Source organism: Melanostigma gelatinosum (genome assembly GCF_949748355.1).
Source record: "Melanostigma gelatinosum genome assembly, chromosome: 7".
Lineage (NCBI taxonomy): Eukaryota > Metazoa > Chordata > Actinopteri > Perciformes > Zoarcidae > Melanostigma > Melanostigma gelatinosum.
In genome coordinates, this window is record NC_136640.1 from 27,737,945 (window position 1) to 27,754,038 (window position 16,094).

The 16,094-nt window shown below is 42.9% G+C and overlaps 1 protein-coding gene across 1 annotated transcript; it reads left to right on the forward strand.

Moving 5' to 3' along the window:
• The first annotated feature begins 136 nt into the window (after nt 1-136).
• LOC306779920 (aldehyde dehydrogenase, dimeric NADP-preferring-like) lies at nt 137-11,644 on the forward strand. Its single transcript, XM_079272021.1, has 10 exons — nt 137-209; nt 1,463-1,649; nt 1,732-1,963; nt 2,907-2,992; nt 3,275-3,483; nt 4,769-4,886; nt 4,973-5,114; nt 5,198-5,364; nt 5,465-5,564; nt 8,690-11,644. The coding sequence occupies exons 2-10, from the start codon at nt 1,494-1,496 to the stop codon at nt 9,001-9,003; spliced, it is 1,524 nt and encodes a 507-aa protein (XP_079128147.1). The 5' UTR covers nt 137-209; nt 1,463-1,493; the 3' UTR covers nt 9,004-11,644.
• The last annotated feature ends 4,450 nt before the right edge of the window (nt 11,645-16,094 follow it).

Here is a 16,094-nt window from a genome sequence, read left to right on the forward strand (position 1 = left end):
CTGCTCTGAATGAAGCTGGTGGCTACAGTGAGCAAGCTCCCTGGTAAACTGATCCCAGAGCAGCTGACCGGTAACCAGTGGACAATGACCGCCAGTCAGTCAGTGCGCAGCGTGTCGGGCTTCTGAAGCGCTTTCACATCGGCCCGGTGACGGATCACTGAACCAACGTTTTACTGAGAGTCCAGCGCGTGTTTGACCCGAGGCTGCTGGTGAGTCGACTTTTTCTTACGAGCTCTCAATCGATGTGCATATTCGATATGATCGCGTTTAGATCGCAGTTAAATAATAACAGGTTACATATACAGGATGCTGTCAAACACATGCTTCATGTAAACACATGCCCATCAACACGGACCACAGGAGCTTTGGAGAGGTCTGGGTACAAATAGATGCAGATTTTAATGCCATCATCATTCAGCAAAAAAACAACTTTGCTTCTGCTGATGCTATGTTATTACTTCAGCAATGACGTGACTCACATTGTAGACTGATAGAAGTTGGGCTGTAATATTAGAGTCGAGTCTTCTACAAATAACTGTTGGTTCTGTCAGACTGACAACAAGCCACCCAATGGAAATAAAACCATTATAGCCGAGCCTATTTAAAATAGCTTTACTAATGAAAAATACATTTTAAAAGCCAACGTGTCATGGGTGAGGATTTGAGCATTTTAATAAAGAAAACGAAATACTTTTTATAAAGGCATCAAATCTCAAAGAAATGTCAGCAGAGATCTTTGTACATTATTTTAGAAGAAACCAAAAACCCAAATCTGGTTAAAGAGGAAACAATGTTATATATATTTTAATACCCTATACCTTATATCTGTTGCCTACTTTGCTTAAAAACTGAGCAGACATTGGAGTTGTCTGCTATAGTCTTTCACTTGTTTTGCACATTACAACTGTTGACCACTTGTTTTGAGGCAAAACTATTTCGAGAGAGTTTAGAGTTTACCTGGCTTAGAGGTGTTCAAGGCTGGCTCGTGTGTAACTGTACGTACTCAGCAATCTGTGTTACCTTCATTCAATAAGACTGTTAAGTGCTCATTAATGGTCTTGTGTAGGTGACCCTGCACAGTGCTACAGGGAGGACCTATTGTTGCTCAACTAAATCTTTCCGTGTGGATAATTGCAGAAAATAATCTCTGTGGCACAACAAACATTCATGTTACTTATAAATGTTGTTCAGCAAGATAATCAATCATCAGAATTGACTGAGGTATTCCATGTTGAAGAACAAAACCACAGACAAAAAATGTAAAAACACTCATTGGCTTCAAGATGTGGAAAAATGATAACACATTTTAGAACTCATTCCTGCAGCAGGGAAGTGTTTGCTCAGGCTTTGGCCAGCCCTGCTGGATTGTGCAGAAATTAGAAGTTATATGAGGACATTTTGACAGCTCATTAAGAGGATATATTCCAAACAGACAAGCCTGCTGTCCTACGTCTGTCTGCAGTTTCAGAGGCTTTGTAGTCCTCAAGCTATCTATGGAGAGGCAAGCGGTGCAGCGGGCCAAGGAGGCCTTCCTGAGTGGCAGGACTCGGCCTCTGGAGTTCAGACTGCAACAGCTTCACGCCCTGAAGAGGATGATCACTGAGAAAGAGGCTGAGATCTCCTCTGCTCTCAAACAGGACATCAACAGGGTGAGTGGAGACACAGCACACCGCTGCATGTAACATTTAATGTGACAATAATAATTTGATGAGCATGCTGGATTCCCTACAGAGCCAGTACGACACACCGCTCTTGGAGCTGATTGGCATTGAGAATGAGATCAAGCTGGCTTTAGAGAAACTGGCGGAGTGGGCAGCTCCACGACCGGTCGAAAGGAACCTCCTCACCATATCTGATGAGGTCTATGTGCAGCCGGAGCCTCTGGGAGTGGTGCTCATCATCGGGGCCTGGAACTACCCGTGGGCCGTCACCCTCCAGCCGCTGGTTGGAGCTATCGCTGCTGGTAAGTAAAAGTTCTGAAAGGTGATTCCTTTGCGGGAGTCATTTAAAAAAGAAAAGAGGAATCAAAAGTCATGTGCTTCATCGCTTCCTTCTGCATCATAATAAATAAATGTGTCATATACATTTGGCCAATATTACAATTCAAGTTCAGCCTTTTGTTGTGTTTTCCATAGATTAAGAAAATGCTGATTCCACTTCTATTCGTGCTTTGGAGGTTATTGGGAAAATATTATACACGTTTAGCATTATGTGGAGCAATTTAAGTTATTCTTGATTTATATTAACGTATGTGCATAGATAAAAACGTTCTGGCATTTTAGCCATTTTCATTCTTTTTGGGGAAATAATGTATTACATATACCCTTATTTAAAGGTGCAGTGTGTAGAATTTAGGGTTATTTAATGTCATAAATGAAATATAATATTCAAAACTATGTTTTCAATAATGTATCATCGCATCAATCTAAGAATGGTTTGGTTTTTGTTAGCTTAGAATGTGCCCTTCATATCTACATATGACGTCATGTTGCACCGCGATGTTGCTACAGTAGCCCAGAACGGACAAAGCAAACCCAGTGAGACTTTTGCGTTTTTAAGTCACCTGAAGGCCACCGTAGATCTCCGACACACAGGGAAAGGAGGGGTGAGTGGAGGGGTGTTTAGTTGGTTGCAATCTGCAATCTCACCGCTAGATGTCACTAAATCCTACACACTGCTCCTTTAAGGGACAATAAAGACAACGGATAAGATAATAATAACAGTTAAATTCTGAAAATATAAGTTGCTGTCTTCAAATATGCATGTTGGTCAAACTTGTGTTTTGCAGTCAAAGTTTGAGAGAGAAAAGTCTCTCCAGTGAACTTCTCAGTCTCACTCTACTTGTGTGCTCTCAGTCACTCAGTGATGTCATTCCGCTCACAGAGACCTGTGTTCTCTCTCTACAGGCAACGCAGCCGTAGTGAAGCCGTCAGAGCTCAGCGAACACTCGTCCCTCCTCCTCCGGGCTCTGCTGCCTCGCTATCTGGACAAGGTCTGAACACCGGCTGCTATTGTTGATGGAATAATGTTCAGCGCTGCTGTAACGGCAAAGCCTTGCACCAACACAGTACATCGCATCCCAGATATGTTTGACTTTGGCCAAGTGGCCACTGTATGAGCAGGGACCCATTCTACCCGAGAGCTAACATCATCTTGAATGTGTCAGGAACGTTTCACAATCAGGCTTTATCTTTTAGTTACCCCTTTTAGGTGACATAATTGCATATTTAAAGAGGAAAAATATGATGAATAAAACGTTGCTGTTTATTTCCAGGATCTGTACCCGGTGGTAACAGGTGGCGTGTCAGAGACTCAGGAGCTGCTGAAGCAAAGGTTTGACCACGTCTTCTACACAGGAAGCAGCACCGTGGGTAAACTGGTGATGGAGGCTGCGGCTCGCCACCTCACCCCAGTGACCCTGGAGCTGGGAGGGAAGAGCCCCTGCTACATCGACAAGGACTGTGACATCAGAATCGCCTGCCGGTAATATGCCACTCACCAGAGCAGCCCGTTTCACGAGTGCTCACACACACAGAGCCACATGACACGCTAGCTCTGAGGGGTATCTTCGGCCTCATGTGTTATGATAAGATTACACCAATGTGTACTTGATGACCTGTAGAAGTTAAGCATTTGGACCAAAGAGGCGGCTGCTTTAACTGCTACAGCTGCTACAGCTGCTATGTGTGCAGTCCTGCTGAAGTGATAATGGTAAAGTGAGTCTATGTGTGTATGAAATACTGAGGTGAATGATCTATTGGACACATTGATTTTGGTATCAATTGTTCTGAAAACGAATCGTGGCAATCTTGAGTGAAGAGTACGCTCTTTCCAAAGTAGCTAGCAGCACTATAGCTCCACAAGTCGCTGAATCTTGCAAGAGTGCCAAGTCAGCAACACTGATAGGCCGCTCCCCTAAAGTTATCATAACATATCACATATCACATATCACTATGAACGTAAACAATGAACCTGGCTATTGTTAGTCCTCACATCTGTCAAGCTAGCAGCATGTAGACAGGGACGTAGCTCGTTCAATCATTTAATTACAGATTCTTTCCTTTTCTTTCACGGAGCATTTGATTTATAGATTGCTGTCGGGATGTAAAGAGAATCTCAACAAATATCAAGAAATGTTTTTTTTTTTTTAAATGAATTATTGATTTCCTAGCTTACTGGCAGGTATCCGTTTCTATTCATTTCAGTAAGCTATAATAAAAGTACTTGAGAGACTTGAAACCTGCTTATCACCGACAGTGATAATTTGTTACTATTATTTTTGTTTGTATTAGCTCCTACATCTAATATTAGAGGAAACCTATTTAGCACAAGCCTTATTTTTTGCTCCCAAAAAACACAAGCTAAATCCATTCAACTCAAATGTGTGTTTACATCTTTACATTTTATTATCACTGCGATGATTTTTGCTGATCAAATAATGTCAGAGTGTCATGGAATAGATCACGAAGCACATTTCTCAAAAGCACTGTGATGGTGGTTTGGAAAAGGGTTGAAAACAATGCAAATGTATTCATATTTGTGGTTTAAGAGGACGTAACATACACACCTCTGGAATTGTCCTTAAGCTTTGGATGGATTAGCGAGCTGTACGCTAGTAACGGCTCGATTCTTTTTGTCCTGCTACATATGCCTGGATGTGACTTCCTCAAAGCCATAACACACTGTCGCACGCATTGTTCATCAGGTAAAGTGTAAATGAAAGTGATCAACATTGACAATGTGTTCCTCCATACCCGTTTGTGTGCAGTCGTATAACTTGGGGAAAGTTTGTCAACTGCGGTCAGACGTGCATCGCTCCAGACTTCATCCTGTGTGAACCCTGCATCCAGGGCCGAGTGGTGGATGCCATCCGACAAACTCTACTGGTACCATCCTTTAGAGCAGTCTACGCTAACATCTAAATCAAAATGAAACTGCACAGTTTTTCAAAAAACCTTCCGATTCATTGCAGGAATTCTATGGCGCTGATCCCAAATGCTCGCCAGACTACGGCCGAATCATCAACCAGCGTCATTTCATCAGAGTCATGGGTCTGATGGAGGGTTACACCCCTGTGGTGGGTGGACAGAGTGATGCCTCACAGCGCTACATTGGTAGGAAGATGCAGCGAGGTAATGGATAAGTCGTGCTGAAATCAATATTTAATGTTTAATGATCATTGTTCATGTACATGCAGCCCCAACCGTGCTAAAGGACGTGCCCCCTCACTCCAGGATGATGCAGGAGGAGATTTTCGGCCCCTTGCTGCCTATAGTGGCTGTGAGCAACATGGACGATGCCATCCGCTTCATCAACGAGAGAGAGAAACCTCTGGCACTCTACATCTTCTGCTCTGATAAGAAGGTGAGAGGAAACCAAACCGCAGGCGTGAGGAGATTTAAAGCAGGTTTGAATGTTTAATGTTCTTTGTGTTTCTCCTTTCTTCTGCTGCCGTCTCTGAAAGGCAACAAAAAGGATGATTGAGGAGACCTCAAGTGGAGGAGTGACGGTCAATGACGTCATGATGCACTACACACTCAGCTCACTCCCATTTGGTGGTGTCGGTAAGACTGCCTCAAAGTGCATTGTTGTCTGTATGTTTCGTTCGGGGGACTTCATCATGAGGGCAGTGCATGGCTGGATTAACTTGTTAGGGGGGCCCATAGGCTGGATGATGCCTCTCCACTTCCTCCCACTGTACAGGATTGAAGCCAAAATATCCCGGGACACGGGAGCCGCCATCTTGCGCGTTTGACGTCATTTGCAGCCCGAGTCTGCCCGGTAGTGATTTTGTGGCTGAAGGTGCACTATCACAATGTCGCTCAGGGCAAACGTTTTAGTTTCTACAGCAGCACAGAATGGACAAACAGAACACTGGCTCTATAGCGAGAGGCTTTTGCGTTTTGACATTACTTAAGGTAGGGATGGGTCCCGAAGCTCAGTATTAAATGAGTAGCAGTGCTAAATTGTTACCGGAGTATTGACAAGCAGCAAGGTTACTGGTGTTTTTATGTAATTTATTATCATGCACTGTGCGTCTCCTCTGCTCTCTGTGTTAGAGCTAAGCTCCTCCCACTACACAAACATAGAAACAGACACACATGGAACTAAGTCAGCAGACAGAGGAGGCAGAGAAGCCACAGTGGAGACAGTGAGGGGTACTCAAGTTCACAATATCTAAGGTCCTTACTGTTGACTTGCAATAAATTCTCTCATGAATATTATTTATTTTATTGACATTTTAGATTTGTTTCCAGTGGTATATTAATGACTTTATATAGTTACTTTGCTGTTGTAAACATCACTGTTGCTGCTCTAGAAACAATCAATATTTAAATTAGAAATAAATTCTAATCCTTTTCTGAATTTATTTATTTTAAAAGCAATTATTTATTCAAGACAAAGAACCAAGTATCACAAAGTATAATAACACTAATTATTATTCTATTGGTATTATAATAAGTACTACTGTTAGTAGTAATACAATCCTAAAGATACCTATCCCTTCCTGAAGGCCACCGTAGTTCTCGACATGGTTGGAAAGGGAGGGCTGAGCAGAGGCTTCTGCAACCTCACCACTAAAGCCACGAGCGTGTTTTAGAACTGTGGTGGCCTTCAGGTAACGCAGTGGTTCTCAAACTGTGGGGCGCGCCGGTATTACAGGTGGAAATGCAGATTTTGTTTTTCTTCTTTTTTTAAAAATTAATAAATACATGGCGAAATGTATGGAAGCCCGTTTCCGCCACTGTGAGGAAAAAAATACAGATCCTGTAAGTCATTATAATGAGACACTCAAAATAATGACTTAGCGTCTCATAATAATGATAGTATCTCATTATGAAGACTTAGTGACTGAGGGTGGGGCAGAGCAGAGTTACGGTTTAAGAAGGGACCCTGTTAACTGGTGACCTTCAGCCAAACTCAAATGAACACATCTGTGTTCTTGGCTGGTTGAATTCTTAGTTTTATGGCTTTGCTTTTCTTGTTGACTGATGCGTTATTGTCCACATTGTGTATTTCCAGAATTTATTTAAAAAAAAACCGACCTACTCTGTAAAACTGATACAAACACTTGATAATGCATAAATGTCACGACTGTGTGTCTTATTGTCCACACAAATGTGGACTTTGGCAAAGTGCTGGCTAGATCCTCGATAAACATTCAAACCAGCAGTGTTATTTGTGCTTTAACTTGTAACGACACTTGTCAGCACCTTAATGTTATGTGGTAGTGTAGGCAGTGGACCCAAACGCAAGCACACAGCAGGTTTACTCCAGCCATGACTTTATTTAACTTGTTCACGAGGATTCACAGAATGAACAAACACAAAAGAAAGACTAACTGTCCAGCAAATTAAAGTCACTCCGATAATCTCCTCCGGAGTCGGGAGGGACACTCGACCGCACTCAGAACTGAAGGAACAGAAAACAAACAGGGAACGATCTTCACTGAATCGGTGTTCAGACTGACGTGACCAGACTGGTAACCGGACGGACTGACGAGGCAGAAGACGATAAGGCGTTGAAGCGGGTGAAAGACGGTACGACCTGACAAGCCCAGACTGCAGGGCCAGAGCTTATGTAGTGACAGGGGACTCATTAGTGGGCCCTGAGTCTGGTGTGTCAGGCTGCAGGAGGTGATCGGCTTGAGTGTCCTCAGCTGTGCACAATTAAGGGTGTGGCCATGGGAGGCGTCTGGAGGCAGAGGACAAACAGAGCACATGGCACACAATAACACACAGGAGAATGACAGAACACATGAGGAGAGGAGATCAGGGGAAACACACACCGGGTCAGACAGGGATCCTGGATCCTGACACTTAATTGTAAAAGTTATAAAACAACTCAAATCTGTCTCACCATCACATTCCGGAGCATAGAGGAGTTGTAGAAATATAACATCAAGTGTCATATAAGAATGGCACAACAGACCGGCAATAGTTTTAGATAATATCGTCTAACACTGCAAATATCAACAAGTCCGATTTTAGTTTCCATATCATTTGTGTGTGCAACATTGCTGCAGTGACCAAAGACATGCTGTCAGGCCCACAGAGTGCAGTGGAGATGTCGCGGTGCGCCACATTCTCTTCCGTCTTTAGTCACCAGAAGTGCATTTCAGCGGTCAACAAGCGATTCTGCTCCTCGGTCTCTTTCTGCGTGTGCGATAGAAGTTAATGCCAACTTCATATGCCAAGTTTGCGCAAATATTGGTACGGACAATTCTGTCCTCCCAAAATATATGTAGAGCCTTGTGCATACCGTCCATACAATCTGATGCACATGTAGCGCAGGGCCAGGTTCCAGGTCCAACAGTACATCTGGCAGTGTGTTATTAAGGAAAAAGCACCCGTCAGTACCATAGCATTGATGAGATATGTTGGAGAAAGGAAACTGGACCTGCTTTAGACTCCAAATGAAAACTCTGGTGTCACGTTGGGTCACAAATCCACACAAAAGTAAAAAACTATGTCTGGAGTGAGTCTTTGAAATCTTTAGCCTTTCTTCTCCCTTTGCTGTCGTCCCTCTGGTTGGGCCGGTAGATATGAGTGCAGTAACACCCACAGTACAGGACTTATGAATACTGAATACCAGACAGTCTCACACAGTTACGCCATATAGTAGAATGTATAATTCAGTTTGTAAATTCAACAGACATGACTTCAGACTTGTCTGTGACCCCCTCCAGGTCAGAGTGGTATGGGCCACTACCATGGTAAACACACCTTTGACCAGCTGAGCCACCATAGGGCGTGCCTGGTCCGCTCTCTGCGGATGGAGAACGTCAACTTGGCCCGCTATCCTCCTCAGGACCGCCGGCGGGCGCGTAGGGTGCAAATGGCCCTCAGGTCACCCATGATCGACATGTCCAAAAGGACGTTCGTCTGGGCCGTCACTGCCACCATTATCGGCTTTGGTTTGTTCATCACCCTGCTCGTCATCCTGCTCATAGCGTCAGGCCTCAACTGTACCTGCTGGTACTGGAGAGGCTTCTATAACTAGAGAAACAAACTTTCCTTTGTAAAATCTATCCAAAGAAGACTGAGTGACTGCTGCAACAATGTCCATGTAAACACCACATCTGAACACACTTTGAATCCTGTTTTGTATTCAGATATTTGTGATGTTATTGCTTTTAGCATAAGTAATGGTTCATAATGAATTGACTCAACTATGAAATGATAACTCAAATAATCATAAACCCGTGAATTTGGGCGAAAAGGTGAAGGGGAGTGATGGCTTGATTAGTTTGAACAGAATTTGACATTAAATTTGGGACACCACCCCATTTTGAAAAAAAACCTTAAGATTTCAGAATTTGATATTGTCTCAATCTCAGGGTTGCTAGAGTTCTTGGCATGGTGTACAGTGACTTATCATTTCATATAGACACAAATCAAATGATCAAGTTCTTTGTGAAGGAAATACAGATGTTTTTACAAACCAAAATACTAAACAGCAAATAAATGAGTACAATGACCAACGGTGAACCATGTATGAATTATATGTGACTGACATGTTCATCAATGAAATGTGATTTGTTTTACGTTTATCAATGAAAGTTAGTTCAAAAGATGAATGCACCATTTAGCAGTGGAGAGTTTAGAACCTGGAAAGCTTAAGCAATTTCATATTAGGGAGATCATGGTTTATTCATTTCTCAATTAGTCGAGCATCTTTGGGAGTTTAACTTATTACCTTGCATTACTTTCTTGACCGACATCAAATTTATTAACGGTTGTGATGGGCGGATGAAATAAACTTAATGGGGCGGCTGCAGCTTCTCTGTGGACATTGTCATTCTAGTTGCATAAGACTTAGTTTGTAATATTTCACCTCTTGCTCTGATGGCAGTTGGTTGTGCTTTCCCTGGTATCTTCGGACATGGGCGAGTCCTTCAGCGGGACACTGAATAATCTTGTCACCCCCTTTGTAGCCATCTTTCTATCATCTTTGCCAGGCTTAACATTTACTTTCATTTTAACGTAGGGACAGGCCGCAGTAGTCTACGGGTCAGGGACACAAGAATAAGAGGCAGAACAGCAATATAGAGATCTAGCTTGCAAGACTCAAAGTTCTTGAGCCTTGGTTGTAGCATATTGGAACCCAAGTGAAAGAAAAGGCTTTTCGGGTCCTTTGTTCTCAGGCTAGATGTCCTCTCAGCATGCGTCAGCTCGCAGTCAGCCTTTGAGCCTGCAGACAGTCAGTTTGATATTGTTGTGATGGGGCAGGAGCACGTTTGGTTATCTGCAAATACGAAAACTAAATCAATAGAATTATTAATGTCAATAACATTATTAATTTGAGTAACAGGGCACCACCCCGAGATCAGGGACCAATAACCAAACTATAAATTAAGTCTCATAATTAGGATTCAATCATGTCAGAAAAGTAGTAAACAGTGAAGGTTTAAATTCAAACACAGGCCACATATCACAATACACACGCACAAAGTAATCACAAAGAGCTGCTCTTTAAAAGTATAGCATTTATTAAAGTCCAATAATAATAATAATAATGATCAAGTCAAATAATATCTAAAAACTACTATACAATTACGAGCCTATATCTAAAATCAAACAATCTGTGGTGAGTGCGTGTGTGTGGGGAAGAAGTGTGAAACACACTGGCAAACTCACATTCGGTAAATTGCGATTCTGGTCTTTGAACTGTTAGTTCCCAACCTTACTCGTGGTGACTGATCTAACAACACTATTGCAGCAGTATGGAACACAATGCCTTATTGTTGGTATTCTTTGTATCATGTCTTTACCTTTATACTGTTTATTGTGCTGTCTTTGTTTGACCTGCCAAGGGACTACAGATGCAAATGAGCTTAAAGCTACAATGTGGTACGGAGCATCAAATGGTGACAATTATGATTGAACTGTACATGGTCCCCTTTGAATAAATAAATAATCATTTCTGCACAGCACTAACGGAACTCGGCTGTCCGTGAGCATACACAACACGTAACAATGCAGTAAACTTAAACACAAACAAGGTAATAAACACACTAACCTAACTGCCCAGACACAAATTGGCATTTAGCTTAGTGCAGAGGAGTGACAGGAAACTAGAAGTGCACTTAGAGTGCAGACCTCCTCGAGGGGCTTTGTTATGGGAAAATATGTCATCGTCTTATGCTTTAGGATTAAAGAATGCAAATCTTTAACTGTACAGGCACCAAACACCTTTTCAGTAGATGATTCTATCAGTTTTGCATCCAGGTGTCTTGTTATCTGTTATCTTGTTATCTGTTTGTTCCTGTGCATTGTTTCTGTCTTTAAAGACGGAGACACACAGGGGTCATGATTGCGATATTTCCCTTGATGGGCATCAGCTGAAGGGCATGACCCTCTGCAGGCATATATGATGTGTGATGGTTCACAGGCTCATTCCGTCTCTGCAATACTGTGACTTAACTCTTTGACCAGGTCACAGTGACATCAAAGGACGCATCTGACTGGGTGTATCCATGGTTTATTGTGGGGCAAACTGATAACAAAGGGATTTGTAAACATGCCTTAAAAGCACCTTCAGGGTATGGTAAAGACAGGACACTATGCTTCAAAGAAAAACATCTGCTTTGACTGGTTTCCTTCTTCTGTTTATTCTTGTTTGCGAACCAAGATAACAGCATGCTGGCTGAGCATACATGTCCATGCATTTGAATGTGTTGTCAGAGCACCTCTTGCAGATGACGGTGATGTATCTGTGAGACTGTGTTCTCTTTGCTTGCAAGCAAATAAATTGACTATTACAACTTTGATCGTTCATCCAGACTCTGTTTCATTTGACATTGATTTGATAACACTTTGACACTCTTCTCCCGACTATTCATAGAAATATTCCACAACAGCTTGTATTTCACAGTGAGTTGAACATAGCCAGGATATATTCTGGTTGTCTGGTTTAAGTAACCTCACCAGCCCTGATCCAGCTAAATGGTCCGAAGAAGCTGGTCATCAAACGCGGTAAATCAACCCAGGGTTACACAATCTGGCTGTGGGCAGGTTCACATAAGGGGTGGTGTTCGCAGGATATGACCAATCATAAACGAGTCCGCCGTCAGCAGTGTGGCATATTCTAAAAACCAAGAGAACTATTCAGGCTGAAACAGTTATAATGCAGGAAGTATAGCTGACAAGAAATCACAGACCGTGTGAATGTGTAACAAAACACAGACCGCACCAGGTCACCAGATGGTCAGTCTCCCACCTGTAGGTGGACTCATCCCCACCAGAGAGGAATCCAATGAGGGCGGTGTCATCCGCAAACTTCAGGAGCTTGACGGACTGGTGCATCAGGCTGGTGGTCCAGCAGTATGTGAGATTAGCTGTGGACAGACAGAGTTAACACTACTCCAGCCTAATGGAACATTGTTGATGCTGTTGGACACGCATCAAAAAGGCAACAGGGGATGGACCCAAATACAGAGAGACATGGGAAGCAGAAGGATGATAAAGCGTGTGTCGAGTAATGGAGGGGGCGTTTCCTCGAAGCGCGTATCGAGGCTTGCTTCATTTAGGGGAGGAGCCAGAAATGATGACGTCCGAAGCCTCGCTGCCCGGCTGTACCACGTGACTGCTTCGGGAAGTGGTACAGATTTTGCCGGGAGGTTTGACAGCAATATAAACCACTCAGGCTCCATTCAAAATGTGGGTTGTTGGTGGAGAGTTGCGGTCAGTTGAGAGTTTGGATAGTTTGGATAGCGTTTATATAGTTTGGAGAGTTTAGAGAGAGAGAGAGATAGTTTGGAGAGTTAGGAGAGTGAGGAGAGAGGGATAGGTGATAAGATGGAGCCAGCTAGGATTTCCCCTGTGTGGGAACACTTTGATTTGATAACTCCTAATAAGGTAAGCTAAATCTAACTCTATTTCAGACACATTAGGTTTGCTTATCAAGAACTGTATTTTTCACAGTTTCTTATTTTATTCAAAGGTGAGGTGTTTATTGTGCTCCAAGGAGCTGGGGTACAATAACAACACCTCATCCATGTTAAGGCATTACCGTGCCTTGCATGAGAATAAGGAGGAAACTGGAGCTTCACCCAGCCATGGTAAGTCATTACAATATTACAAATGCACCATCACAATTTTTCCCTGTTCACTTTTGTTTATTGTGCAAATAAAGACAGGTAACAGACACTGTATTTATTCTCTTTTAACCAGCCACCAGAACACAAGAGCTGGATGAAGCCCTCGTCTCCATGATAGTGAAGGACACACAGCCCTTCAGTATTGTGGATGATGTTGGATTCAGGGCATTTGTGTCCAAACTGGATCCTAATTATGTTATCCCTACAAGGCAGGTATGTATGGGTGCATGCATGAAACTGTGTCTGCCTCCAAAGTTGTCCCCCTCGTGAAGATGCTGGAGCACACCCTTCAGGAGGAAATAACAAAGCCGGCACCTGCAGCAGCATTGGAAATGGGAAACCAGCTCATCAGGCAACTCCGGGAGAAGTTGTACACTTTGCAGTCGATGAGCATCATGTCTCTTGCTACCCTCCTGGACCCCCGATTTAAAGTAATAGGATTTTTCAGCCAAACAAAAGCCACCGAAGCAATAAAACGGCTGACCTCCGAGTGTGCCACCATTATACGGTCAAAACAAAGCAGAGAGGAAATCCCCCAGGCTTCCACCTCTCATGATGTCACAGGAGGTAATCTATTATTTTACATTTTGAGATCAATTATTCCGATGAGAACACTTAGTAACATGATCTGTGGTTTCCTCTTAGGTAGCAAACTGTGGCATCGTTTAGACACCAGCCATGGAGGCACGGAAGACTCAAAATGTAACAGCAGATGCCACTGTGGAGGTCCAGCGCTACCTTTCCGAGCCAAATATAAGCAGGCTGGAAAAGCCTCTGGAGTACTGGGAGAGGCAAAAATTCCTGTATCAAAATTTATATAGACTTGCTCTTGCGTTTTTGTGCACGCCAGCATCTTCTGTACCCTGTTGTTAGATCCTGGGGTACTTCTGGCCCGATACGCGGCTACTTACTGACTCAGCTCTCTATTAAAAGATTGTCGAGCTGGTGTTCTTGCGAGGGAACTCGCCTGGCTCTTCTAACTGCCGTTACTCCCGACGTCTACCCTGCTTCCTCCGGTCTGAGTGCACTTGGTCGAGGGGCCACCCTGACCCCGGGCGCTCCCACCAGTCGCGTCGGTTATGGCAGCTTCCCTCTTCTGGATCCATGCTCTTGGTAAATGCCAGGTTAGGTTTTAACGGCTAGGATCACTTCTAAAACCGTAAGGGATTGTTAAGTGGATTCGGTCTCTAGGATAACCTTACAGAACTCAGTTGTTAGACATACAATGGATTTAACTTTTTACTGCCACGAGGAACTTTTACTACCTGAGCAAATAAATGCACTTGAGAATTTTACTTTAAATGCAGATTAGATATTTATTGCAGGTTATATTTAGTTAGTTTGCAAGGGTTAAGCTACAGCTCACATAAAATGTCACTACACTTGATTCGTTACTTTAATTTTCTTCTCAGGTTATACTCATTGGTTTTTAGATGCCGAGACGGCTCGGTTGGAGCTGGATTTCCAAAGGTGCGATGAAAAGGTTCTTTTGGAGTTGTTAGGAGCGATGGTCCGGCCGGACCCTCGGACTCCTCCTGCTCTTTGCAGCGGAGTTCGGCCAACAGTCCACAAGGCTCTGTATAAAGTCTTTCTAGGGCGGCGGCGTTCCTCCGTTGTTCAGTTGTTAAAGTCGAGCAGTGGGGAGAGGAAAATCTCTGTCTTCCAATTCTTTGTCCACGGACAGCGGTCTTCTTTCCGTGAACCGAGACGAAGTCCTCGAATACTTCAGTTGCAATCGTCCGTATCTTCTTCTCAGAGCGTCTGGACAGCTCGTGTAGAAATCCCAGTTTGGGGCTGGCAAGCGTCTCCTTTTATCCTTGATTTGGGCTATCTGTTCTCCCCCCACCTATCCTGAACACATGATCTTCACCCCACCTTTTTGTGTGTGCGTTTGTCTCCGGAAAGCACCAGACCTTTCTCTCGCGGGAGTATGAGTCATCTCTTGCAGCAGAATTCCATGTCTCATGACTGTTTTTTCCGACCCACACCCAAAAACATCTGTTCCTGACTCACTCGGTCTGCTGACACACCCTATGACATACTTTTTCCACATCTCAGCTCCGGTACACAGAACATTATTATAATCAGTTTTTACATTTGTTAAATCACTCTATGCATTAAACATTTGTTATATAATGATCATAAAACTTATCTTTCGAATACACTTTAAAGCTTGAAAGCTGATTGGTCCAAACTCTGGCTCCAGCAATTCAATTCAATTTATTTTGTGTAGCCCAAAATCACAAATCACAAATTTGCAATCTGTACTCATGCGACATCCTCTGTCCCGGGACCCTCACATCGCTACAGGAAAAACTCCCCCAAAAAAATGTGAGCAAGAGCCTTTCTAATTTAATTTGTTACATGAAGACCACCGTAGTTCTCCTACACGCTTGGATACCCCACCACTAAATCCTACACACTGCCCCTTAAATGGTGAAATATGATACACAACATGTCATTGCAGTGCCTACGTGTTTCTGTCCAAGCAGTTGCTTCTCTACACTAAGTATAAAAGAAGCATGCAGTGTGTGGCTACTAGATGGCAGCAGAGAACTAAAGAAGAGGAATATGGTGACTTTATGGTCCACATGTTAAAATGAGTGATTTTTATATCAAGTTAAAAAAGAAATCTAAATATATATCCTCTCAGTCCTGAATTACACTGACTTTCAGTTATGTTTTATACAGTCAAAGACTAAAGTGTAGATCTTGTTCTTAGACACTGACTATATCAACTACAGCATCCCAAATAATCATGGCAAATATAATGTGCTGGTCCCATCCTAATTTGGGCAGAATGCAGTCAAGGCCTTTTAAGTGATTTAAGTTGATGAATGAATGAATGAATTTTATTTATATAGCGCTTTTCACAGACAGTAGTATCACAAAGTGCTTAACAGAGCAGACATTTAAAAGCATAAAAAACAAAATGTGACCCAAGGGTCAATAAATTATCTCCACAGAGAAAATTAAAAAATAAAATAAAAAA

Excerpts from the sequence above, each read along its gene's own strand:
- LOC306779920 (XM_079272021.1), top strand. The coding sequence starts at position 1,494 with ATGGAGAGGCAAGCGGTGCAGCGGGCCAAGGAGGCCTTCCTGAGTGGC. Across the intron at positions 3,484-4,768 it reads GACATCAGAATCGCCTGCCG|TCGTATAACTTGGGGAAAGT; the intron begins GTAATATGCCAC and ends GTTTGTGTGCAG. Across the intron at positions 5,115-5,197 it reads TGCCTCACAGCGCTACATTG|CCCCAACCGTGCTAAAGGAC; the intron begins GTAGGAAGATGC and ends ATGTACATGCAG.